The 26,243-nt window shown below is 36.4% G+C and overlaps 1 protein-coding gene and 1 long non-coding RNA gene across 5 annotated transcripts; one reads left to right on the plus strand and one right to left on the minus strand.

Moving 5' to 3' along the window:
* Positions 1-201: 201 nt before the first annotated feature.
* LOC145651223 (uncharacterized) lies at positions 202-1,531 on the minus strand. Its single transcript, XR_014117030.1, has 3 exons — positions 1,074-1,531; positions 614-712; positions 202-533 (listed from the first exon to the last, which is right to left on the minus strand). It is a non-coding gene; the product is annotated as an uncharacterized LOC145651223 (long non-coding RNA).
* daxx (death-domain associated protein) lies at positions 704-22,058 on the plus strand. 4 transcript variants are annotated; one of them, XM_027016266.3, is made up of 11 exons: positions 704-919; positions 2,148-2,380; positions 4,241-4,609; positions 6,142-6,273; positions 13,201-13,317; positions 13,946-14,177; positions 14,747-14,916; positions 15,302-15,455; positions 17,576-18,077; positions 18,487-18,616; positions 21,589-22,058. In XM_027016266.3, the coding sequence occupies exons 2-11, from the start codon at positions 2,183-2,185 to the stop codon at positions 21,646-21,648; spliced, it is 2,064 nt and encodes a 687-aa protein (XP_026872067.2). In that variant the 5' UTR covers positions 704-919; positions 2,148-2,182; the 3' UTR covers positions 21,649-22,058. The 4 variants fall into 4 exon arrangements, with proteins under 4 accessions (XP_026872067.2, XP_026872070.2, XP_026872068.2 ...); XM_027016269.3 differs by having other exon boundaries at positions 15,305-15,455; XM_027016267.3 differs by having other exon boundaries at positions 2,156-2,380.
* The last annotated feature ends 4,185 nt before the right edge of the window (positions 22,059-26,243 follow it).

The raw sequence follows: 26,243 nt of genomic DNA on the forward strand, positions 1-26,243 counted from the left end.
TATTTGTGTATTCGCATTTGTAGTTTTCGTTCCGTGTCATTTAGTTTTCATATATAATAGATCCAAATATGGCTTATGCACTTGAGAAAGAAAATTATGAAAATGAAAAATTGAAAAATGTGTAAAGTAAATGTGTTTATCTAACTATTTAACAATTTAGGTATTTTAATGATATAGGGACATTCCCCTAGATTTCTTAAACTCACTTTCACCCAGCGAACACAAACTCGCCCTAACTTATCTTAACTGTAGACATCACATCTAAATTAGCTGTGTTTTATTGAAGTATTCTGAACAGCCAAGACTAACCATCAGAAATACTTTTTCCCAACTTTAATAGTTGAAAGTTTAACTTTTAAGGATGTTTTCTTGTATAGCATAATTCAAATAATTAAACAAGCGAATTCATTCATAGATCTATCTATGTCAACCACAGCTAATGAAGGACCTATGTCAGAATAGTTCTGTTTCCTGGAAACCTTGTGTGCTTCAATTTTGAATGTCCGTCCGGCCGTCCATCCATCCATCCGTCCCTTCAACGTAGATGGCGACAATGAGCGCCAAAAGACATTAAATATCAAAAAACGAAGAAGAAATTTTTTTATCCAATTACCAAAGAGAGTACTGGGTTCTATCCAACCAGACAGTTCGTTGTTGAGGAATGATCAGTGTTGCCACCAGCGTTTCACTTGCTGTATTGTCCACTTTTGTACTTGCAGGAAAGATATTTCCCGCGGTATTTTAAAGCCATCACGTGAAATATTTGTACAATATACAATATAAAGCATAGTTTTGATTTATACTGGTTCAAAGTTCTAGCGCAGGACTATTTGTATCACAGTTGTAAGGGTGGGTTAGATCTGAAAGACCTGGCAACCTGCGGAGTTAAATTCAGCGTTTGGGTTCCAGAGTGTTGCGCGTAAGTTGCATTTTGTTACACAATGCTTTATATAAAACAACATTTGACCGGAATCTGTTAGCCAAATTTGTTTTGAATAGTGAGGATGTACTGTATAATTACTTTAATACATTTAAAATTCTGCTCACAGTGATCTGCTCAAAGTACTGCTCACCATCTGAAATCCGAATGCAGGAATGGTAGCTGTAGGCAGCTTCCCGGCTAGTAAGCTAAAATAGGTTAGCTAACTGGCGGGTGATCTAGCGTTAACTAAGAAACACAACAAGAAAGAGATCCAGCAAGTTAGCTGGTTAGCTACCATCGCTCTGTGCTTCAAGTCTGTTAACAGTGGGGTAGCTAGCAAGGTAGCTAGCTAACTGTCTGAACATTGCTATTAATTTGCATTCAGATAGCTAAGTAGTTAGCTAGCTAGCTGCATTAGCTACATAGGTAGCTAAAATAAATTAATCTGATTTACATTGGAATTAAGTACATTTGTTTGAGTCGACCAACATTGTAAAGATTCCACACCGCTAAATCGCTAGCTAGGTTAACTAGTTATCTATCTTACCACGCTGTTCTTCCCAACTCTAGCTATAGCTAGCTAGCTAGCAAGCTAACTATATTAATACGTTATAGGTGTTAAATGGTTAGTAACGACGACTTGCTAACTAGCTAACTAACGGTAGCTAGAGCGCAGACTAGGTATTCGTTTGAGAAGTTAAATCGCAAAGTGAGGAAGTTGCCTTTACAGTATTTTTCCATGACAGTACCGTATGCTGTTGACAAATGTCTAGAAGCTATCGGGACTTTATAAATTAACTGATGAAATATTGATTCTGGGCAGTGCTATCTTAGTGGTTAGGGTACTTGACTTGTTATCCGAAAGTTGCTGGTTCAAGTTCCACCACTGCCAGGTTGCCACTGTTGGGCCCTTAAGCAAGACCCTTAACCCTTAGTTGCTCAAGCTGTACTCAGTCATAATTGTAAATCGCTTTGGATAAAATTGTCAGCTAAATCCCATAAATGTAAATGATTACTGCCTAAATTACCCTTCTGTAATGGTACGCAGTAACTTATGGAGATGAGGATAAATAAAAACACAACTCTGAGTTTTGAGAGATACAAGAAGACCACAAAGGACAATTTTGTTGAATAGAGTAACTTCAGTAGTGTGCAAGTTGTTTAGTATGACTTCAGTATATAATTGTTTAATTTAAATTATATTCTAATACCCTTCTTACTTGAGATCTGAAGAAGATTTCTGCAACAATCATAAAGGTAATGGACAGCATTGTGATCGTCGATGATGATAATGAAGAACCTTCCTCATCCACTTTGTGTCTTCAAACGACATCCTGTGTATCCAGTACATCTAAGGTTGGACTGTCAAAGCCAATGCACATCACAGAGTCACCTTTTGGCACTGCTAAGAAGGAGGGCTATGTCTTGAAAGCAGAGAATGAGAAGCTTTTTGGAGAGGTATGTGGGGGAACTTGTGCGCATGGAAAGAACAAGATATTTTCTTAAAACTAGATTCCTTAAGCCATAACTTCATAGTAACATTGATCATTACTTCGACTGCAGAGATATCTCAGATTTTAGTCCTGCATATTAAGGTTTCAGTGTTCAAAAATGTGTGCTTGCTTTAGTCTTTTACTTGGAACAATAATAAAAATGACCTAAGCTGCTCACATTACTTAGAAACGTCTACAAGTGCATTAGTGATTCACACAATTTTTCAGTTGAAGAAAATGGGTATTATTGAATAAAGTTAACCTTGTCTTGCCTATCTGCAGTCGGTGATGGCTTTCTGAGCTATGACTTGTACATTATCATAACTGGTAACTGATGACTCCTTAGTACTTTTCCTGTCACTCAGATTTGTTAATGTTATCCTCCTTTATAGATTTTAACTAGTCATAAAAACAGGGTAATTAGCTTCTGTTTTTACTGGCAAAATTGGCTACTATTTATACTTTCATGTTCAGAAAACCTGTGGCAAGGAGACAAATTATGGGTTGAAAGGTGGCACCTTGAGATGACATATGTCCCATTTTGTCCAATCTGATGTGTATAAATAAGAACAAAACCAGTGATGGCTGAATTAAACATGAATTACATGGTACAGGACAGTACAGTTCATTTAATTACTACATCTGGGGACTTAACACTCTCTGTTTTAACAGATCAGATTTTGGGATTGTAAGGTGGGTCTATTTTTAGTTTGGAGTAACTTTATTACTGATGTATTAACTTTGTTGTGGTGGTTATGTAGGCTGTGTTAATTTTATTTTATGGTGCTTCCTGGAGACACAGCACAGTAATAAGTCAAACTCAAAAAGAAGCAATTTCTTTTTCAAAACTTTGTACAAATGTATTGTTTTCTTTTTAGTAGAGAAATGATAAGCTATATATAATGGAAAATTGTTTACACAATTTTACCCTTTAATTAGTTTTGCGTTGGGAGCTGTGAGGCTAATCCAGCTAGCAAGACTTGGAAACCTTTTTTTTTTTTTCCCATTTCATCCAAAAAGCTATTTTTCTACACTGTGATGAGCAAGTTTGTGTAACATTACTTAAGAACTAATGTGGATTGAGGGAACTGTATAAAGTTTAGGATGTATTTACAAAGGTTTTTCTTAAAAATGGTTTCAGATTCTTGCTAACTAGAGTAGCCTTTTATTTCTAGTGTAAACTAATGAAGGAAATGTCAGACCGAAAACATGTCTTGATTAATCAGCTACAATTGGAAAATTATGGAAATCTGATTTTTGTTTGTGTATGTGTGTGTAATATACATATATATTTGCAAAATAATTCCTTTAAGCACAAAACCATGGTATCCTGTAAAATCTGTTGTCCAGAGGAAAGATGAACATTAAAGGCTACATTAGGATGCATTAAGTCTGTGTAGGCTTTGTGGATTACTCAAGTCTAACTTTTGATTAAAAAGTGTCTGCTTTATTTAGTGCAATGAAGGACCATCACCACATGACGTATCTGATCAGTTAAAAAAACGTTGCTACTTAATTTAGAACATTTGGTAGGATACTGTGCTGGTGTCATCAGGCCCAAAGTTATAGTCAAATCCAACTTGCTAAATGAAGAAACCCAGTTAATAGTATACTTCTTAAATCCTCAACCAAATAAACATGCTAATCCCAATTGTAACTATTCAGTCTTTGGTTTTAAGGATGAAACAGGATGCTTTTTACCTCATGATGGTTAATGCATTATTACTTTGTTATAGTATTTGTCCTTTTGTGTTTGTATTTGATGTATCAAGTGAGTTTGCGCAAATGTCACTAATGGGTCCTTCTTTCTTCTGACTCCATTTAGTTTGTGGAGCACTGCAAAACACACACCCAGGACCACCCAGAGGTTGTGGCATTCCTGCAGATGAAGTACTCCAAAGCCTCACCTGACTACCTGTCCTCAGTAGAGTTCCGGAATGCTCTGGGCCGCTGTCTTACACGAGCCCAAGCCAACACAGCTAAAACCTTTGTTTACATCAATGAACTCTGCACTGTGCTCAAACAGCACTCAGCCAAGAGGAGGGCCCTAATACAGCCCAATGTCAAAAAGCAAGAGACAAAGTGGAGCATATGTGAAAAAGAGAAACGGAATGTAGAAGGACCGGACCCAACTATATCAGGGCAGCTAGAGGGGGGGGAGGAGAACATCAAAAAAAGAGCTTCCAGGAGACAGGTATAGATCTCTCATTACAGCATTGTACAGATAGCCAGAAGAATGAAGAATGAAAGGCTTTCTGTTTCCTTGTGGTATTAGTGATTTTTTTTATGGGTAAAAATGGAATTTACACAAGTACACAAAGACTTGTTTGGTAATGGTCATTTCCTTTAGTACCTTTATACTGGAATTATGATGCTGATTTAGATAGCATGTATTTGAGTGCAGTACACCAAAATGGTTTCTGTAAACACTTGTTATTGCAGACTTTCTGGCATGGTTTAGGATACTGTAAAATCTGAAAATCTATAAAAATAAAGATCCTCACTGGATACCTAAATGCTGCAATATTATGTAGAATGTAGAATCATGTAGTGCTTAATTTAGCACTGTTCCACACACAAGGTGATGAGCCATGGTTATATTTGGGCCTGTGCCAAACCCATGGCCATGAAAATTGTCAAAGACTCTAAAATCAGCCTTATCCTAGGACATATCAAATTTTCCATCAAATGCAGGAATATTGGGTGGGGGCAGGGAATACATTTCTGTTGGATACATGTCATAACTCGACAGCACAGATTCAAATGCCAGAGCTTGTTGCTTTGGCCTGTTGCTATGGAAATTAGTCAAACAAGAACATCGCACAGGGAATTTCTTAAAAATAGTAAAGTAACTACCATTTTTCACCTGTGCCTGAGTTATATTTTGGACCTCTGATGTGGAATTAAATTTAACAAACACTGACTTTACTGGTTTTAACAAAAACTTTAGCTGAGGTTGCAAACATCACTTATGTTCTGGAATTTGTTTGAGGCTCTAGCATCTTTCTGTATGAATGTTAGGATGCCACAGTTTATCAACAAATTCTGTGATATGGAATCATTTCAAAAGACAGTTTTCATGTCCGTGAGAGAGAATGAAAGCAAACACCATCTCCTCATGTTCCATGCTTGCATTTCAGTCATTAAGATAGACTCTTAGCTTACCAGGTCAGGAAGGTTTATTATCCTAGCTGTGTAGTTGTGTTTAAGCTGTTTAAGAAAAGTTGTGAAATGTTGCATTTGTCTTATAAAATCTGGGAAGTCCAATTTTTGAGAAACTAGATCCTTGAAACGTACCAGTTTTTCCTGTGAATTTACTAGGGCCAAATCTAACACAGCACTTCACAGCAATGATGTTTTTCTCTTTTAGTGAAATGTTTTACAGGCATAGTATTTAAAAAAGTGCAAAGATACATTCATTATTCCATATTTTTCCATAAGTTATTCCATATTTTAATATTTAAAGACAATTATTTGTCATTTAGGATCAAAAAATCCACAATCCTAATATTGTTCATTCAGTTATCATACTATGGTGGTATATACATACATGTTTCAGTCTGAGTAATTTTTGTGATCTTTTGGTCTGTAAAACATTTACATTCTATGAAAAGTATGTCATGTGCTCCCTAGTTTAGTGGTACACCTAAACACAAAATGTCATACAACAGTAATGTTGGATTCAATGTCATCCTCTGACTCTTTCTCTCTTTTGCTCTTACTCAGATAGCATATTTGGAGAACCTCCTGAAAGTTTACAATGATGAAATCAGACGGTTGCAGGAGAGGGATTTGGGTTTGGAGGATCTGGAAAAGGAGGACTCCAGCTACATCCAGGAGCATAAGCTCAAACGCAAAGTTAGTGTCACGCCTCTCTACTTAAGATGAGATCACACTGAATGCAAATAGAATCTGCATGGCAAAAACAATATGAATGGGACATGACATAGAACTGTGAAAAAAAATTGTTTCTGGTAGCAGTTATTTTTTTCTTCGTGTAATGTTCATCTGGGTGAATTTTCAGCTAAAAGCTGTAAATGTTTTAACCATACAAAATCATGAACCTCGGATTTGTAGGCCAATACAAAACAAGAATGTGGGGCTATGACCACTTATTCAAAAAATAACAAAAAAAAACCCAAACAAAATGAAGGAATTGCTCATTGTTGTATACAGCTGAATCTTTAAGGAAAACAAAGACATCAATAGCCGGAATGCACTGCGCATTACTACTGGATTATGTGGTAGGTAGATGTATATTTACATTTACTCACTGGTGTGTTGACTGGATGTAAAAGCATCATGTAGTGTGTCAATTGTAAATCATCCTTGGTTATGAGAAAGGTGCACTCCAAAACCACATAACTGCAGAGCAACTGCTTGATTTTGTTCTACCCCAGCAATGAAAATAGCGAGGCAAAAGTCCAGTGTGACTGGTTTTATCTGTGAAAAATAATAAGTTAATAATCAGTTAAATTATATTTTACTCAGTATTAAAGCTCAGCTACTTATACTAACAGTATATCTGTAAGAATTGGGCACATCAGCAGAACTCAATTATTCAAGAATATTAACTACTTGGGGTTGCATTTGTGAAACCAAGATGCAAGTCACTGCCTAACCACTACAGTATGATGAATTGTTAGAGATTTCATCCTAAATAATTTGCAAGTTGGTCAGTAATGATGTTGGCCTAAAATAATATAGGCTATACTTATTTAGGACTGTTGTTAACAAAATGTGCTATTTATACATATACCCTATCATATTATTGAATTGATAAAAAAAAATTTGTCTTAGTGGATGGTCACATCTTATTTTTCTCATGTGTCATTTTTACTACTGGTAGTATAATGTGGGTAATTGCAGTGCATTTAGGTTGCACAGATACTCCAGCTCCTGCAGGATGACACATCCATATGTGCTGTTGCAAGGTTTGTAGACTACAGGCTATTGGTGTGTATATTCTCCATGAAGATGAAGATAGAGGCTTTGATACTCACTAGATTTCAGCCCCCCTCCTTCCACTTACTGTACAGTCTCAGATTTTTGAATTTGGGATGAAACCTTTAATGCATTTTGAGAAGTTTCCTTGTCCTGATATCACTGGCTTCTAACTCCTCTGTAGGCCAGTATATTGTTATTAGTCCCGCAAGGTCTCTGATGACTGGCAGAGTATAGGCAATGATTGCTTGTTTCTCCCATTCAGCTAAATTCTCAGGACTTACCTCACTCTTTGAAGGTATTTGGCTGTCGCTGCTTTCCTTGTAACCTCTTCATGATCCCTATTTTGCCTGTGGGATTCCAAGGCACTTGTAGCTGCCATCAACAACTGTTATGTTACTTTCTGGTAGTACAATCCCCTCTGTTCTAGCTACCTTTCCTCTACTTGTAACCATCCAGTCCAAATGACACTCCAGTGTCATTGCTGTATATCCTGGTGAGAAAGATTAGTGAGCTGATGTCTTGTTCACTGTCTGGTATACAGCTTGATGTCATCTTAGAGTTCTGTTGATGTTATAAGGCCTCAGGAATTCCAGGATCCCTGTGCTGGACATTGAATTATAGTCTTTCTTGTGTCAATCAGGTTGGTCTGTCTTGTCTTAGAGTCTCAAGTGACTTGGGGTCCTTCAATTAACTATTCAAGGTGGGTTCCATCCATTAGCAGCTGGATCATTTGTTTTGCTGAGTGTAGGCAGCTTCTTCAGCCAGTAGGCTTGGGCCATGTCAGGGCCTGGAGCTGTCTAGTTCTTCATACTTGAGACCCTTTCTTGGATATTTGCTAGATGGTTACTGGTTCCTGTGTTCTGCTCTCAGGTGGTCATTATGTGATGCCTCCTTCTTCCATATGCCTTTCCTATATTATTCAGTATTTTTCAGGTCCTTCACTTGGTCTTGGTTCAGGCATAGGTCATGGGCAGGGGCACAACCATTATGGGCAGTGAGAAGCTAGTCCTACCAAGTACACTGAAACGCCAACTATTAATGACTAAAATTAAGAAAATAATTCTGATCTAACTTATCAAAAGGATGCCCATGGGTCCTTAAAAAGTCTTCATTTATTTAAATAAATAAATAATATATATAACATTTTTATAAATTCAATCCATTAAGTCTTAAGTTGTCATAAATTTAAAATTGCATGGTCATACATTTTATGCTTCAGGTGTGTCTTTGCTGTCGGTCCATTAAACTTTTGCCACCAACTCAGCTACCCAGTCCCCAATTGTAAATCTAAAAACTGCCCAGTGAACATGACAAACTAAATTTTGATGTAACTAGTGAAGAGGTGTATGGCGCAGGTTTATTTCCATACTTGCATTAGGGGAAAAAACTCACTCACACCCAGACAAAACACCTGGTAAACTGATCATTTGTCAAGCTTTTACATTATCACTCAGTAAACTGAGGTTGCTAAGGCATTTTTGAAACAGTTACCTTGACTTATTGTTCCTACCTTGGAAGCCTCATATTTGTGTTAGAAAGTTTTATAAATGGGTCAGCACCAAAGTTTTCGTACAGCTATCATGATGCTGATTGATTAGAGTTTAGTCTGTCAGCACTTTAGCCAGGTAGCCCTCTTATGAATAACCTATAACACTGATTTTGTATCTACATGAGAAAAAAATCTATTTGGTAAGATTTATCATATAAAATTCTTCAGTCCTGTTGAATCTTCTTAGCAAATACATTCACAAATGGCATTAGCAAGCTAGATAGTGAACTAATGTTACCATAACTTAACCTAGTTGGCTAGCCAGTGGTTTTGGAACTCGACAACTCAGAAATTCTATTCAGGCTGTTTCATCTGAACATCATCATGTTGCACTCATATAATCCATCTCAGCATGTTTCATTCAATTTATAATTGTGTAGCTAGCTACGTATTTTGTGAATGTGGTTTAAAATTCTCTCGGAAATTGGCTTGTTGGCTTGTTGGTATCATATGGATTTTTATCTTTTTGCTGATCAGTTCCAACACTCAACCATAGAACAATGCATCTTCTCTTAAATTAGTCATTCAATATATCCATCTTTATTATTCTTATTGTTATTATTTGAATACAGAAGCACAGATTAGAGGTCTGAGAGTCTTTCACTTGGGTATTTCTTTCACATTGCTTTGTTTGGTTAACCTTGGTCATTTAATCTGAACAAGTATATGTGAACTAAGACAAAAGTAGTTTTTTCATTTTCAGAGATTTATAGATATAGCCTTTTTTGTGACAATCAGTGTGTATTTATATTATATCAATCATACTTCCAAACCTGTTTTCTTCTCTGCTGAGAACAACTGGACCTTTTCCAATCTTGGAGATTTTATATATTATATACTTTTCAATAATGAATCTTTTATAATCAGATATCAACGTATAGTCAAAGAGTAAATTTTGTGCCAATAGAATTATTACCACTGTGTTCTGAAGTACAGATATAACATCAATGTCAATGATTGCTCCCAGTCAATGGCAATTTATTGTTATCTGTGAATTTTTCAAACCTATTGTGGCTTTGTGTTCAGATATTGCAGTAACACATTGTGACTTTTGTCCCAATACTTGTCTTTTTACCTTTGCTTACCTCAGATAAAATCCTGCTTAACTCCCCTCCTACCATCATACTTCCTGTAAAAGGTTTAGTAAAAGTGCACACAAGAATGATTTGTCAACTAGGGACACATTTAATAATAGGAAACCCTCCAAACTATAAAATAGAATGTTTCATGGAATCCATTATTGAACGTTATTTGGACATTGCAACAGCATTGCTGTATAATCTACAAAGAAAGCTAGTCTACACTTGCTCAGGTAACATTTACTTGATTCTGATATATAGCCCAGATAGCAGCACTATTTACCTTTGTGCTTTGCTTTTGCCTATAATTTCTAAGCTTTGCTATTCTTTGAACATTTTACAGTGTTTAGAAATAATAATTAAACTAGTTTTGAGCTGAATGAATTTATATTTCAGTGATTAACTACCAGATTTCAGTTGCATATAAAGTTTATAAATGAGGAATATTACACATTGAAATTTAAGGTTTCTGACCATTTGTTGTGTAAACAAATAAAATAAGTACTTCAAATACCTTTTTAGCTTTAAACTCACTCAGACAAAATAATTAAGTAAAATAAATAATTACAGTCATTGCACCCAACCATGGACACAGATAAAGCCCCCAACAGCTCACACAGGTAGACAGTTATTTCATTTTAGGATTGAGTCTATTTACTTCAAATACAAACTGTAGTCATGGTTTCATTATTATTTTGAGAGTATTAATTCTGTTGTAAAACCAAAAAATATAATAATTTGCGAGGTGCACCTCTTAGTGTGTATATAAAACACTGTCCGTAGCTGGATTAATTTATCAAATAATTTATCAAATATAGATGTCCACAAGCCTCAGTCATAAATAGGTCATTTAAATCTTTCAGGTGGGATTAGTAAAATTTTATGTTTTTGCAACAGTACTCTAGTTTGAAGTATGACAGACAGTAATCTAATCTAATTTAAACTAATTTAACCATTTGTATTTTGTATTGATTTAGCTATTTGACAGATTTATTTGACAAGGGAGTAAGCATGATGGTAAATTTACAACTACAATAGTAGGAGTACACAAAGAGGAAGGTGACTTGGTTTAAGAAATGTAAATTCGGGTGTTGGAAAGGAAGAAACTGTAAATGGATATAGACTGAGGAGAGTCATAATTTTGCTGATCTGTCATTATTTAGAAGAGTTCATCAGCTCAGTGCAGCTATGCAGTTCTTGTCTTTGTGAAAAATATATCAAATTTTTATGTAACTGGCAGTTTTCAGCATACCACTGGTCTCATAATTAGGTTAGTCAGTCTTATGTCTTTTGGCGTCTTAAATCTGCATTGCCTCATTTGGATGTCATTTTGTTTGGCTCTTATCTAGGGTACAAGACAATTATCACTAATTATCAACACAGTAACTTTATGAATAAGAATTAAATGCAGCACACAGTCTCAAATTTTGCATGTGTTGTTGATATTTCCATTGGTATTTCAAAATATTAACTTAAATTAGTTGTGATGTATTTTGTCATAATACTCTGCATAAATCAGTATATTCACCTCATCTACCTCTGAATATAGTTAAGGCATAAATGGTTTTGGTTGTCTGGCTTCAGAATGTTCAAAAATGGAAGACATGTTAGAAATGAAAATACATAATATAGGCAGGAATGAAAATAAATATCTGTCCATCTGCCAAATATGGGTAAAATGTAACAAGGGCAGGAAAATCAATTAATTTACCAGATGGGGAACCTTTTAATTGTTCAAAAAAACCTGTATTATGTAGTCTATATACATATAATGTATAGTATGTCTCCTTGAAGATGCACATTTTCCTCATGCTTTATCTCAGATATTAATTTAGTATTAAGTACCTTTTACCTATTAAGTACTACTCATCAGCCTTCGCACACATATGAAATTGAATGACATCCCAATCATAATCCATGGGGTTTCATATAATGTTGGCCCACCCTTTGCAGCTGTAATAGCTTCAACTCTTCTGGGAAGGCTTTCCACAAGGTTTAGGACTGTGTTTATAGGAATTTTTCAGCATTCTTCCAGAAGCATATTTGTGAGGTCAGATACTGATTTTGGTCGAGAAGGCCTGGCTCGCAGTCTCCGCTCTAATTCATCGGGTTGAGGTGACTTGAGGCGAAGGCCAGTCAAGTTCTTCCACACCAAACTTGCTCATCCATGCCTTTTGGATCTTGCTTTGTGCACTGGTGCGCAGTCATGTTGGAACAGGAAGGAACCATCCCCAAACTGTTCCCACAAAGTTGGAAGCATGAAATTGTCCAAAATCTCTTGGTATACGTAAGTGTTAACAGTTCCTTTGACTGGAACTAACCCAACTCCTGAAAAACAACCCCATGCCATAATTAACCCCCTCCACCAAACATTACACTCGGCACAATGCAATCAGACAAGTACTGTTCTCCTGGCAACCACCAAACCCAGACTCATCCATCAGATGGAGTAGCGTGATTCGCCACTCCAGAGAACACGTCTGCACTGCTCTATAGTCCAGTGGTGACATGCTTTACACCACCGCATCCGACACTTTGCATTGTGCTTGGTGATGTAAGGCTTGCATGCAGCTGCTCGGCCATGGAATCCCATTCCATGAATCTCTCTACATACTGTTCTTGAGCTACTCTGAAGGCCACATGAAGTTTGGAGGTCTGTAACGATTGACAAAGTTGGCGACCTCTGCGCACTGTGTCTCAGCATCCGCTGACCCTGCTCTGTCATTTTACATGGCCTACTACTTTGCGGCTGAGTTGCTGTTGTTCCTAATTGCGTCCACTTTGTTATAATACCACTGACAGTTGACTGTGGAATGTTTAGTAGTGAGGAAATTTCACTTGTTGGACTTGTTGCACAGGCCGTATCCTATCATGGTACCACGCTGGAATTCACTGAGCTCCTGAGAGTGACCCATTCTTTCACAAATGTTTGTAGAAGCAGTCTGCATGCCTAGGTGATTGATTTTATATACCTGTGGCTGTGGAAGTGACTGGAACACCTGAATTCAATGATTTGGATGGGTGAGCGATTCTTTTTGGCAATATACTGTCTGTTTTGAATCCCTCAGGGTATGTATCTGCTAATTTCTTTATTTCTGTTTCTTATATGGTAAGTTTTACTTAATGTATTTGTGTTATTCCTTAATGTACATCTTTTATTTACTTTTTAGTTGGAATGTTCACTTTACTGTGCCATCTCTTCTGTTTCAGATGATGAAGATTTATGATAAACTATGTGAGCTAAAGGGTTGTAGCACACTTACTGGCAGAGTGATAGAGCAGAGGATCCCCTTCAACGGCACACGTTACCCAGAGATCAACAAGAAGGTATGACATGATTGTGAAGGATAGCTTTCTTGTGCAGGCAAATATTTAGCACCTCCATCAACTTCTCTGCAGAGCCTACTGTTTCCGGACATGTTGCCTCTCAGCTGTCTCCCACACAGCCGCCAAATCATGACAATATTATAAGGAAAATTGTGTTTTCTCAAAAGTTCCAAACCAGGTCTGAGATCTACCCTTGGCATGTTTGTCAACCAGTATTACATTTACATTTATGGCATTAAGCTGATGCTTTTATCTAAAGCGACTTACAATTACGACTGAGTACAACTTGAGCAATTGAGGGTTAAGGGCCTTGCTCAGAGGCCCAACAGTGGCTGCTTGGCAGTGGTGAGGCTTGAACCAGCAACCTTCTGTTTATCCACTACCCTACTTGCATTACTCTTCTTGCAGAGTCAGTCTCTGTTTCCAAGACAGGGAACAACTAGTGAACTAAAATGCAGAACTAAAATGGGCACCCTTAATGCTTATAAGATTTCCAAATTATTTGTAATTTTAAGATGGTAACAGTGCAGCTCTTTCAGGACCCCCACCACCTTTCCATTTGCTACCTGTGTCATAGCTCCCTTCTCTCTAACTTGTCTCTCCTTTATGTTCCTTACTTTTTGGACAGATTGAGCGATTCATAAACAGACTGGAAGCCCAACATAATCCTCCAGACTACAGTGACATCCTGCAGGTTGTTAAGCGTGCCAATGATCGATATGAACTCCTGCTCAGCCGTAAGCAACAGGCACAAATTGCACAGGAGGCATTCCGTGAGACCGGCAATCGGCTCCAGGAAAGACGGCATTTGGACATGGTGTACAACTTTGGCTCCCACATAACAGATTTCTACAAGACCAGTAATTCACCTTGGTTGTTAAATTTCTCACTAATGTAATCATTCTCCATGTCTCTTGAATTTATGTACTGTAACACTTAAAATGGAAAATGAATAATTGAAATGTGTGAATAATTGAACAGGTCAGTAGCATGACACAAATACTTTATGGTCACTTTATTATTCAGCCATATAAAAGTACATAATAGCCAGCCATAACAAGAGCAGTGATGTGCAGGTATTTTTTTACAGGTATCTTTTTGGCCTCTTTAAGGAACTACTTTCTTTATCTCACAGATATGAGGCAGTGCTAAACTCTGGGTCTCTTTTATTTCTCACCAAGTTGTGAGGCAGTACTAAACTCTGGGTCTCTGTTTCTCACTACGTTATTAGACAGTGCTCAACTCTTGTTCTCTATTTTTCAAGAAGTTATGAAGCTGTGCTTAAGTCTGGGTCTTACTGGGTTTTGAGACTGTGCTAAACTCTGGTTCTCTTCTCACTAAGTTATGAGGCATTGCTAAATTCTCTGTCTCTTTATTTCTCAATAAGTTATAAGGCAATGCTAAACTCTGGGTCTCCTTATTTCTCTAGCCTCAGACCCTGCCCTAAGTGACTCAGTGTTGGCTCAGAAATTGCGCTATAACAGAGAGCTGGCTCTCACCAACTTGGAGGAGGTTATCAGCAGTTATGCCAATAAACAGGATGACACTGAGGAAGAAGAGAGGAAAAAACGTCAGGAAAAGGGGAGACAAAAGAAAGAGGTACGGTTGAAAACAATAAGGCAAGATGTGTTGGGTCGTCATCTGTTAATAGACTTGTGTACAGCTGAACAAAAATGTGCATGCATATGCCTATGGCAGACATATTTGAGTAATTTGCTATATGTTGCAATTGTTCTGCAGTTCTCCAGGTAAATCATTAGATATTTTTAACAGCAAACTAAATGAAATTTTTGGATATGTGATTTTGCTTCACAAACTAGATCTTAACTTGGAGCCTTAACAAAATATTACAACATGTAATTCCTAAGTGGTGGAGAATGACGTTTTTCTTTTAAAGGTCTCCTGTGAGGTTCATTATACAAAACTGAATGATTTTTGGTCTCTCCCTCTTGTACTGTTTCTTACTTTGGCACAACATGGTTAGCAGAGTGAAACAAAAGCACACGAGCAGGAGAAGAGTGAAGATGAGCAGGAGGAGGAGGTAGAGGAGGAGGAGGAGGAGGAGGAGGAAGATGAGGATTCTTCAGATGTAGATATTGAGGAGGAGATCCAGGCCAGTGAGGCACAACTGGGGGCAGGTGAGACCTAGATGTGAAAAGCAAGTAAAGGAGAATAACAGCTTAAAGGTGTAAGGTTTGTTGTTTGTTTAATCAGAAAGGGATCTAAACATTTTACATTGTACAACATAGCACCAGTAGATTGTTGAAGTGTAGCATAGACTTTGTGGTCCTAAATTAATTTGTAGAAAGTAACTTTTTTAAGAATTAAGTTTAATTTCAAACTTGAACTTTAGAAAACTTTAATTAGATATTTTGTAGCCTCTGCAATTAATCCTACACCTGAGATATTTAGTAAAGTTGGTGTAGACCATTCTTCCAAGTAAAGAACTTCTAATATCCTGGGTATTCTCAGGATTGTCCTTTTTGATTGTGGTTATGTTTTAAATATGGGGACAGAAATGTTGAGTATAAAGCTCGCACTCATTAATGCCTGTTTTGGGGTTTAGATCAATGGTTTGAGCCTTATTCAAGAATCACTCATTTGAATAGACTCACTTCTAAATAGTTCATGCAGTAGATTTAAAAGGACTTCCAACTTTCACTGATTTTCCCATATTTAGAATTTTATCTTAGGCATGAAGTGGTTTAGACCTGTTGTCATGGACATAGACAGTTGTCCAAAGAAAAGAAATGTGTAAACTAATGTATTTAAAAAAAAATGTATTACTGTGAAGAAATATGAGTTAAAAAAATAAAAGTAAAATTTTGTGTAATCATATGATTATCCTGTTTGACACGCATTTAAAATGATTTAAGAAGTGTCATGACCCAACTGGCCCATTTGGTTTAATGATGTGTTTTAAATGTGTGATTAATTAATTATTGTGGAATATTAAGATGCAAATATTAAGGGTTTCAAATTAAAATATTTATCTTGTATTCAGAATTAAACTTAATTAAGGTTCAATGTGGCATTGAAAAGGTAAATTTCTCCTTTTTTCCTAAATGAACCACAAGTAGTCTGTTGCTCCTCTGTTCCAAGTTGCACAGACATTTTAATGAAGACGTACACATTATAAGACAGTTGTGTATTTCCAAGGTTATAAAAATCAAAGGATACAGTTATTGAATGTTATTTTAGTCTGCTTTAAACCCATATCTAGTGAATCATGGGCTCACAAATCAAAGTCTAATTTGCCTTGTTTTTATTTAACACATTCACATTTAACGAGTTGTCCTATCTTCAACAGCCCTCATCCAATAAAAAACTGGATGGTTGCTTTTTTGTATGCTTTAAAAAAATAAGGTTTGTGATAAAAGAAAAAAAAAAAATCACAGTCAAGTTATTTTTCTCATCCTAGATCCCAAACCTCCAAGCAGCTGTATTAGACATTCTCAAAATACCTGTTTCAAAATATATCAAAAGTTAAATGCTTTCTCAATCCAAAAAAAAAGGTTAATCATCAATATACACTGTAAGAAGGTAATAGCTCATTTATTTACATAGCAGTTCCATGAGCTTTATGTTCCATAGCAATTACATAATCTTTTTTTAATTTAGGACACAGTTGATTAAAACACAAGCAAGCACATATGACTGCTGAATGCATTCATCTTAAACCTTATTACTCCAGCGCTATTGCCAATATAATGCAAACATTCTGAAGTGCACTGAATGGCAAAACAGAACTTATTTTGGCAAGAATTTCAAATGTCTAATTAAAACCTACAGTATTTCTTGAAGTAGACTTGCAAAGCAAACGTGTCTCCCCCCATACAGGTTTATGTATGTTATTATGTTCCATTTTATGTTTTGAGTGGCCTAGATGATTAAAGAAATAATAGTAAAATAAGAGAAATGGTAGTATTTATGGGTTAAATTCTATTCCAAATGATATCATCCCTAGTTTTTTTCTACATTTAGTTCTTCTACTTCTGGATTTTAAAATGCTGCACCATCAGTCACACTACTAAGTCATTTGGAACACCAGATTGGTCTCTGAATCTGTTCTAAATTGGTTGACTAGTAAGTCTGGCTCAGCAGACCAAGATAGCTGACATTTGGTGTCCTAATTTGATGTTTAAATTCCAGATGGTTTTTTTTGTTAGGTTTTTCTGTTCATAAGACTTAATTTTAAAGTCATTTTCTCATGGCAGAATACATTTTTCAGGAATTATTTATTTGTGAAACATTTCAGATGACTGCAGTGACAATGAAGAGGAGCAGTTGAACAACTGTGATGTTGAAAAATCCAACAAAGATGGGTTTTCCCCATCAGTCATATTGCCCAGCCAGGTTGAAGATGAAAGTGAGAGTGGTGGTGATGTCCTGCAGTCTGTCAGTGAAGTATGCAGGAATGTGACCACCGAAAAATCACTTGACAGCAAGCATGGCATAGAAAGTCCTTCTTCTTCAGAAAGCCCCAGCCAATCAGAGATGGGGAAACTTCAGTCTGACATGGACAAATTTGCCTCCCAAAATCATCTTGCATCTGCTCCTGACAGTATCAGTGATCTCACAGAGATTGTGTCAGCTAATGAGAACTCCACATCTACACCAATAACTGTGTCAGCCAGTTGTAGTCCACTGCCACACAGCCCTGGGGTGACTGACATATGTAATGGCAGGAAGAGGAAGCGTGATTCAAAGATGAAATCCATGACGGTCCAAAATGGCAACATCAGACGGAACAGTGCCAGGTAAAGTTGAACATGACTAAAGAGAAGTCCTAGGTTTCAGGGATGTGTAATATCTTATAAGTATCTCATTCCTATACTGTAAGTCAATCTCCAAACTATTTTTATTTTTGCAATAATCCTTTATTTATATTATATTTTCTTTATTTGCCATATATGCAGAACCTACCTTTGTAGACAAGTCCCTGAATGTTTCTCTCACTTCTCTCAAATGTGATTTTAACCATCTAAATTTTGCAGCAGTACTCTGAACTTTCTTCTGCACTGGCTGCTGGTGTTCTGTCATCTTTGCTCAGTACTTTAGGCTTGAAGGTCACAAATTGTTAATTTTATGGTTCAGAGTTAAGTAAGTGTAATGTCCTGGGTATTTTATGTGTAAATTATTCACTGTAAACATTGTGGTTTTCTTTAGTGAGACTGATATTCCTCTGGATATGGGAGTAGCTTGCAGTCCTGTCCGAGCAGATTCCACCCGGGCTGACACACCAACTCAGGACTTGGTCAGCAGCTCTCGTGCCACACCTCCCCCTAAAAAGAACAAGGCAAGTCTATATGTGTATGTGTGTGAGCTACTATACTGTAAATAATATAAACGGCCTCATCATGAGGACTTTAATATAGTTTGCCTGTTGTACACACTACAAAATTAGATTAGATTTGCATTGAAATAAAGTGAATATGACTGAACTCAAACCTTTTATCCAGCATTTGCCCTGGTTGTTTATAAATAAGCACACTTCTTCAGGCAACCAAATGTTCTTTTTTACCATTTTAACTCATGTCCTTTGTCATAGTAATCATGACAGCCTATATATAGGTTCCCTGGCAATGCTCTGCTCCCCTTTTCACTCTTATTAACCTAATATTTTTCACCTAACTACTGACCATCTAACAGTGTGTAATGGTAAAGAGTGTATAAATGTATTCATATTCCTACATGACAGAGTACAGGCTAGTGTTCAGATCTGAATGTTTTCACAATCCAAATATCAGTTGTTAAAATTATGTCCCACCCATACCTTTTCGATATTTCACTCAGAAATATATCATGTTAAAGAAATACACACATTGGTTCCGATTCACATTTAACATGAATGTTAAAAAAATAGCTGGTTGGAGTAAACACCCCTGGGGTCCAGACCAGATGAAAATTCCAACACTGGGGTAGAAAGCTCTGAATCCAATATGATTAATCAGTGCCTAGCTGATGGATTAATTCGGGCTGTATTCAGTTACATATATAATTAGTAGAGATGGCACTGATCCAATACCATCAGGTTGATATCAGAAAAAATTGCTGGATCAGATTTTGGTTGAGAAATGTTTAAGGAAATGATCTGATACTGTTACAGATCCAGCCTGAAAAAAGCACAGCAGTGCTTTGCAGCAACACACCACATAGCACGTGATAACAACCAGATTAGTTTGAACACTTTTTATATAGTTGTAGAGTTTAACTGTAACATTTACTGCTTACTGCCATGCATCTGCCACACATGGTTATTTGCTTATTAATTCTATAAAAAATAACAAATGATAACATTTCTAGATTGGCCATGAAGTAAAAAAAAGTTCAGAAACTGAGCCAGAGGAGAGAAAGAATAACCAAACAAGTAAAGCATTCTCCTCTAAATTCATGAAGTTAATTATTCTATGGCTTTAGCATATTCAAACTGCATGAAATAATGGTAAATAGTGCAGTCTTCTGTTAGCCTGCTGAGTTTTAAGGTGGACTGGAAATTGTGAATAAGAAATTGGAGAATAAACTTCAGAGAACTCTGTCCATAGATATTTTTTTGGCTAGAAAAAAAAAACACTATTAGTTATCAGACTAAATTTCTATTGGTTTTAAGCAGAGGAAAAGTGAAGAGACTAGTAGAACAGGAAGACTCCCTCTGCAGCTCACTTAGTGACTGGTGTGTGTAACATTTTAAAATTATTTAACTTTATCCTATCAGTGCATAATATGTGAAATAGCATATATAATACATCCCACACAAAAATCTCCACAGGGGTTGGTTTTTAATGGAAAAAATATCATCTCAGTATTAATATCGGGCAATGTTCAAATGCAACATATCAGTATTAGATCAGTACTGAAAAATGGTATTGTGCCATCTCTAAATATTAGTCCAGACTGAAAGCAAATAATCATGAAAAAGAAGCATCTCTCCATTCAACTGAAGAGAGTGGATGTATTAGCTGTTGGTTTTCAAAACTTCCGATTTGCATTAAAATCGCTAATGGTACCTTTAATGATGGTACTCAGCATGGAAAATGCTTAATGAAATATGTAAAATTCTTCAAAATATACCTTTAAAGTGAACTGAGAGTTGACAGACGTACTCACACATGTAGAGCCCCTTCTTTTCCAGCCATCTCATTTGAAAATGCATGTAGACATGTATAGGCACCATATATGGATATGGTCAGTCTTTGGAACCTGGGCGTCTACATATAACCAGGCCACCTGAACAAAAATGGAACATGCTATGTGCAGATAGACTTCTCCACCAATGAGAAGTTCTTTAGATAACCACTAGTCAGTGTATACTCAAGAACTTATGTACCCTCACATTATCTAGACCAATTATTTTAGGCTACAGGGTGCATGAGCAGTGAAATATAAAACAGGCATTTTCACTCAAGATTTGCAATAAACTTTAGGAACACACAAGAAGAGACTCTTGCTTCTTCCATTTTGCTGATTTAGGAATTGCATTATTTATTCATTTTTTTGCTTCTTTGTCAGAACTAAACTGAAGAAGTCACTTTTTTTTTTTTTTACATTTATTTGACTGACTTTCCATCACTGTAGCTATCTGGCTATAGCTTTCAAAACAGAGACTGAAAAAAAATGAATGTCTTTGCATTCAGGGTTCCACTCTGACCCACTTATGTCCAACATGCTGATGCTGTTTCAGTAGGCTATGAAAGAAGATGCGGTAGTAGATTACCTTCATGTCTTTTTCAAGGGCCACTGTCTATACTGATTTTTTGAGAGCAGTGTGGCCAATGATGGATATAATGAATTTAAATTTTACTTCTGTACAATTTTAAGAAATAATAGCTACAATTTCTGACAAGGTATAGAACATAAGAATCTCTTCGAATATAACATGACCATTATTAGCAAAGAAAAAAATCCCAATACAGAAATTCTGTTTATAAATTTTAATCTATGCAAGGTTTAGTAGCAGCATTAGCCAAGTGTTTTAGGCAACAAACACAGTGTGTTACTGCCCTGCACCATATAATTTATAATAACCTGAATGATGATGCACACAAAACAGATATTGTATTGACTCATACTCACTACACTTGGACACTTCTAACCAGCCACTTCTGCCTATATTAGTTGTCTGATATTTCCTCCTATGCAATTAATTTGGTTTAAAGTATTTGAGATTAAATATCTTAGATTTGCTTTCCTATGAGATTTTGCAAAAGCACAATGACTGGATGTAAGGATGTAAAACAAAGAATAAAGTATTTCCTATGTTGTTATCCACAGGTGAATGTGGCAACACAGTGTGACCCAGAAGAGGTGATCATTCTCTCAGATTCGGACTGACCGTGGCACACTGCTTGTGTTACTGGGCAGTGAGCATTTGTCTCAATACCTCGTGACTCTGCGAGTGCCTGCCAATGTGAACTTTTAAAATGGGCTCCTTTTGGAGCAGAGGAACAACGCCCTTTGCAGTGGGCTTAAACTAACACCATACCAGTACATATACCAGTATAGCTGCAACATACTTGCACTGCCTGGGTGTGGCACAGCAGCAGTTATTCAGGGTCTTGTAAGTGTTTAAATTTTAAAAGACTATTGTATTGGGTTATTATTTTTGAAAGCTTGGGTGATCAATTGAACATATGGCTTCGGTGCTATTGTAATTGAATTCAATTATAGGGGATGAATACATTTTATGTTACAATGGGTTTCTTAACAAACTCAATAAACTTTTTTGTGTAGATCCGTTGATATGTACATTGTTTTGTTTTTTTTTAACGTAACAATTCCATATTAAAGTGTGAACCAAAGGCTAAAATTCACATATAGGGAACTGGTTTATAGTGGATGTCTACAGTCATTGTTGAAATTAGAGAAGCCACGGTTTCTTTGCACTTTCTAATGCCTTCTTTTTGTTTTGAGTTTCCAAACGTATAATAGTACTTTTCAGTTCTTCTATAGTGGAGCCATGTTTTCAGATCAGGTATGTGTAAGCAGCTCAGCAGGGCTTTTTAACAGTCAGCTATTCTAATTTTTTGGGATGGGCTAGATTCCTTCTACTGTCTCATGGGGAAATGGTGTCAAGTGCCAGTGAGTCACACAACCTCATACCCAACTACACTAGTTTTCCACAACCTAGCAAATCTTATTAATTTCCTTACATAATTACTAAGTCTGAAAAACAGGAAATAGTCTTAGTTTCAGCCCATTTTATTAGCAAGATCGTAGCATTTTACAGTTTTATTTTATATATAACCATGCAGGAGATTGGCAAAAATAAAGTGGATATGGGTAGACATTTGCTAGAAAAAAGTTAGCTATTTAGACATATGCACTAGATTGGCTGATTTTATAGACACCCAAGCTGAGATGGGTATTTGGAATTTTGGAAGTTAGGATGACAATCATAAAGATAAAAATAGATTAGTTCCTGACTGGCATTAAAAACGTTAGTCACAGCTCCTTTTTTTTTTAATTTTATTTTTTTTTATTCTCTTCTGTGTGAACAGAGTTATGTGTTAGAAAACACTGGAATGACTTTTAAAGACCTGGTTGAGGATGAAGCAAGAATTTGTTGGCAAAGACAGAAGACACTGTAGTCATGATGCATGAGAAGCAGGTGTGCTTAATTAACCGCATACTTGTATTGACAGGCGCAATGAGGAAAGCATACATTCCCATACACCAAGCACAACAACACATGATGAGAAGCAGGGCATTGGGATGGAACTTTTAACCCATTAACTGCTGGAACATTGGTCTACTAATATGCCAAGGAAATATGGCCTCCAACATTACAGTTATGAAAATTAAGTTTGCAAATTAGACAACCAGTAATAAAACCACATATTTGCTATTGGCACATATTATATACCAAACTATATTCATAAAACATGCACCTTCTTATAACCACATAAAAACAGTAACTTGTGACCTGAAATTTCTGATACAGAACATTTTGCTTGGGAAATGCTTTCTTCCATGTATCAGGAAAATAAAATGCTCTTAAATAAAAATAAATCTTATTTTAATTTCCTTAAAGTGCAGTTTGTGCTCCTTTTTAAAGCACTGCAAGCTACTAACTGCTAATCAAAATTAAATGTGCTAACAGACTACTACAGTGTTTACATCACCCAACTGTATTTTGTGAAGTAAATAGCAAAAGTGAACAATAAGTATAAAGTAAGGTTTTATGTATTCAATTTTGCTTTAAATGTTATATGATTTAAGCATCTGGAAGTTGGCATGGCAATTTAATTACTAGTATTTACTATGTTAATGGAATTGATCATGATTTTTGAGTGGGCTGGTGGTGGTGAGAGGTTGCAGGATGACAATCTCCTATCAGAGCATACATGAATTATAAGACAATACTTACAACTACTCTTCCACATACCCAGTGGTTACTAGTCAAGTTGGGTGATAATCTTAAGTGGGCAAGGCTGAAAAGCCTTAAAGTCTAGATGTTTGTCTATTGTTAGGGGAAAACTTGTGCAGGAAAATATTTTATTCACAATGAGTTGATTCCCTCTATATTAGTGGATGTTATATTAGTGGAATTTAAATATGCTAAGGAAGCTCTTGAGATGACTATTGGCTTCCAAGGATGAGGTAGTAAAATATGCTGCTCCAGTGGAGGAAGTGGGAAAACCTCAGCTCAGATATTGCTGGATCTAATTTCTGGGGTCAGTGGTAGCTCAATGGTTATGGTAGTTGACTAGTAATGTTGGGCTCTTTTTATGATGTCTGTTGCATCCAGTGAGTTTACAAATGCCTTGATAAATAATGGAGGCATTCACCACTTCTTTACATGGCAGTAGAAAACAGTACCATTTCGAATTGCAGCAGCCTCATTCACCTGCTCTGCTATTGTCACTGGGTGACTTTAATATTCATGTTGACATTAGATGTGCACAGTCTACCAAGATTTTGCATGATCTTTCCACCTTACTTGGTTTTACTCAACAACATTTTCCACACACACAAGCATGGTCTTAAATGACTTGCTTTGCTCTGTACCTCTGGACTTAAAGATATTTTGGTTCTGTTTTTGGTTTTACTGACCATAAGCTCTTTGAGTGTTATTTTAGTGGGCCCTCTCCTAAATCTCTTGGTAGTCAGTGGTTAAGGTATTCAACTTGTAATCATAAGGTTAAACCCCACCACCGCAAGGTTACCACTTGGGTTCCTGAGCAAGTTCCTTAACCATCAATTACTTAAGTTGTATTCAGTCATAATTGTAAGTCATTTCGGATAAAAGCGTCAGCTATATGCTGTAAATGTAAATCAATTGTTTCTTTCCATAATATGAACAGCTTTGACACTCATACTTTCTCTCTTCAGACCATATCAGATATTCCTAAACTGTCCTCACCTGATGGCTTGGTCACACTTTACAACAGCACTGTTTCTGAACACTCAATACTCACACTCCTAGCCAAGTTCTTGTTACCCACACCTCTCCATGGTTCACTCCAGAGTTCAGTGCTATGAAAACCAAAGTTGTTACAAGAAAGCTTGCCTTATTGTTCATCTTTTACTCTTTATTGAGCACGTTTCTAAAACCAGGAGGCTCTAAATATTGCCCTTTCAACTTAATATTCTAATATCATAAAAGATAGAAGTCATAATCCCAAAACTCTGTTTAACTCCATTAATTTATTCAATCTCCCTCATTATCCAATCCGTACTCGCATGCTCAGTGTCCGGTTTCTCTCTGTCTTTACCACTGTTGATTCTACTACTGTCTCTGACATCATTGCAAAATCAAGTATCACAGTTCTTAAATTCTGGTTGCATAAAATTTGAAACTTAATGCTCGTAAAACTGAAATTTTAGTAATAGGGCAACAAACCTCGTTGTTGTTCATGGTGTTTCCATTAGGCCAGCATCATTCTTTGAGTCTCTTTGACTCATCGTTCACCTTTGAGTCCCATATCAAATCACTCATGAAAACTACATTTTATCACCTGTGCAATATTGCATGCCTTCTGCCTGTGCTCACTGATAATGTTGTGACAAAATTTATAAAGAATGTAAATGTATTCATTGTTCCCCACACTGATTACTGTAATTTTCTTTTTATGGTCTGCCTTGATTAACCATCTTCAGTACATCCAAAAGTTGGCAGCTATAAATCTTACATCTTCCAAGCCTACTGTACACATCACACCTGTCCTTCAAGAGCTACTCTGGCTGCCTGTTATCTACTGTATTATATATTCCTCTAACTTTCTAAGCTCTTCATGGCCTTGCTCCTACCTATCTCTGTGAGCTTATTCATTTATACCGTCCCTCTCGCAAGCTTAGATCCTTTAACTCCAGTCTCCTTGCTGTCCCACAAACCTGACATTAAAAAAGGCAGTAGATCCTTCAGTGATGCTGCTCCAAAACTTTGGAGCTATGCCATAATATCTCTTAACTACTTTTCTGTAAAAAAATAAAATAAAATCTTTCCTCTTTATTGCTCATTATTCTTCCTAGTTTTTTCCCTCCTAAATTTAAAACCTCCTTGGGTTTGTGAAAGGTAAACTGAACTTCCCCAGCTGTTCAGAAATTGACTAAAATTATATGCATACATTAAGAAAGTCACCATTATGGTTATTTTGAAAATACATAACCTTAAACATAGGTGGAAATTGAAGAAATTATTACTAATATAAATAATATTTATGTATATACCTGTAACGTCGTGGTGGCCCGAGTGCCGCAGGGCGAGGGGCAGGACGCACAGACTCCAGCGACAGGGACATACATTTATTTACATATATACATAAAATGATGACGGCACTCACAAGCATTACAAACATGAAATGGTTAACATTAAACACTGACAGTAAACAAGAATACGCTTAACAACGACAAAAGGACCATTACATCAAGACGTTACTTCCCCAATAACCAACAATCCTACACACTATGACGAGGGTTTAAATACA

Source organism: Electrophorus electricus, chromosome 2 (genome assembly GCF_041902795.1).
Source record: "Electrophorus electricus isolate QZ-2024a chromosome 2, ASM4190279v1, whole genome shotgun sequence".
In the NCBI taxonomy this organism is placed as follows: domain Eukaryota; kingdom Metazoa; phylum Chordata; class Actinopteri; order Gymnotiformes; family Gymnotidae; genus Electrophorus; species Electrophorus electricus.

Coding starts and splice junctions, on each gene's coding strand:
- daxx (XM_027016266.3), top strand. CDS start 2,183: ATGGACAGCATTGTGATCGTCGATGATGATAATGAAGAACCTTCCTCA. Junction 4,610..6,141: donor AAAGAGCTTCCAGGAGACAG/GTATAGATCTCT, acceptor GCTCTTACTCAG/ATAGCATATTTGGAGAACCT. Junction 15,456..17,575: donor TGAGGCACAACTGGGGGCAG/GTGAGACCTAGA, acceptor GAAACATTTCAG/ATGACTGCAGTGACAATGAA.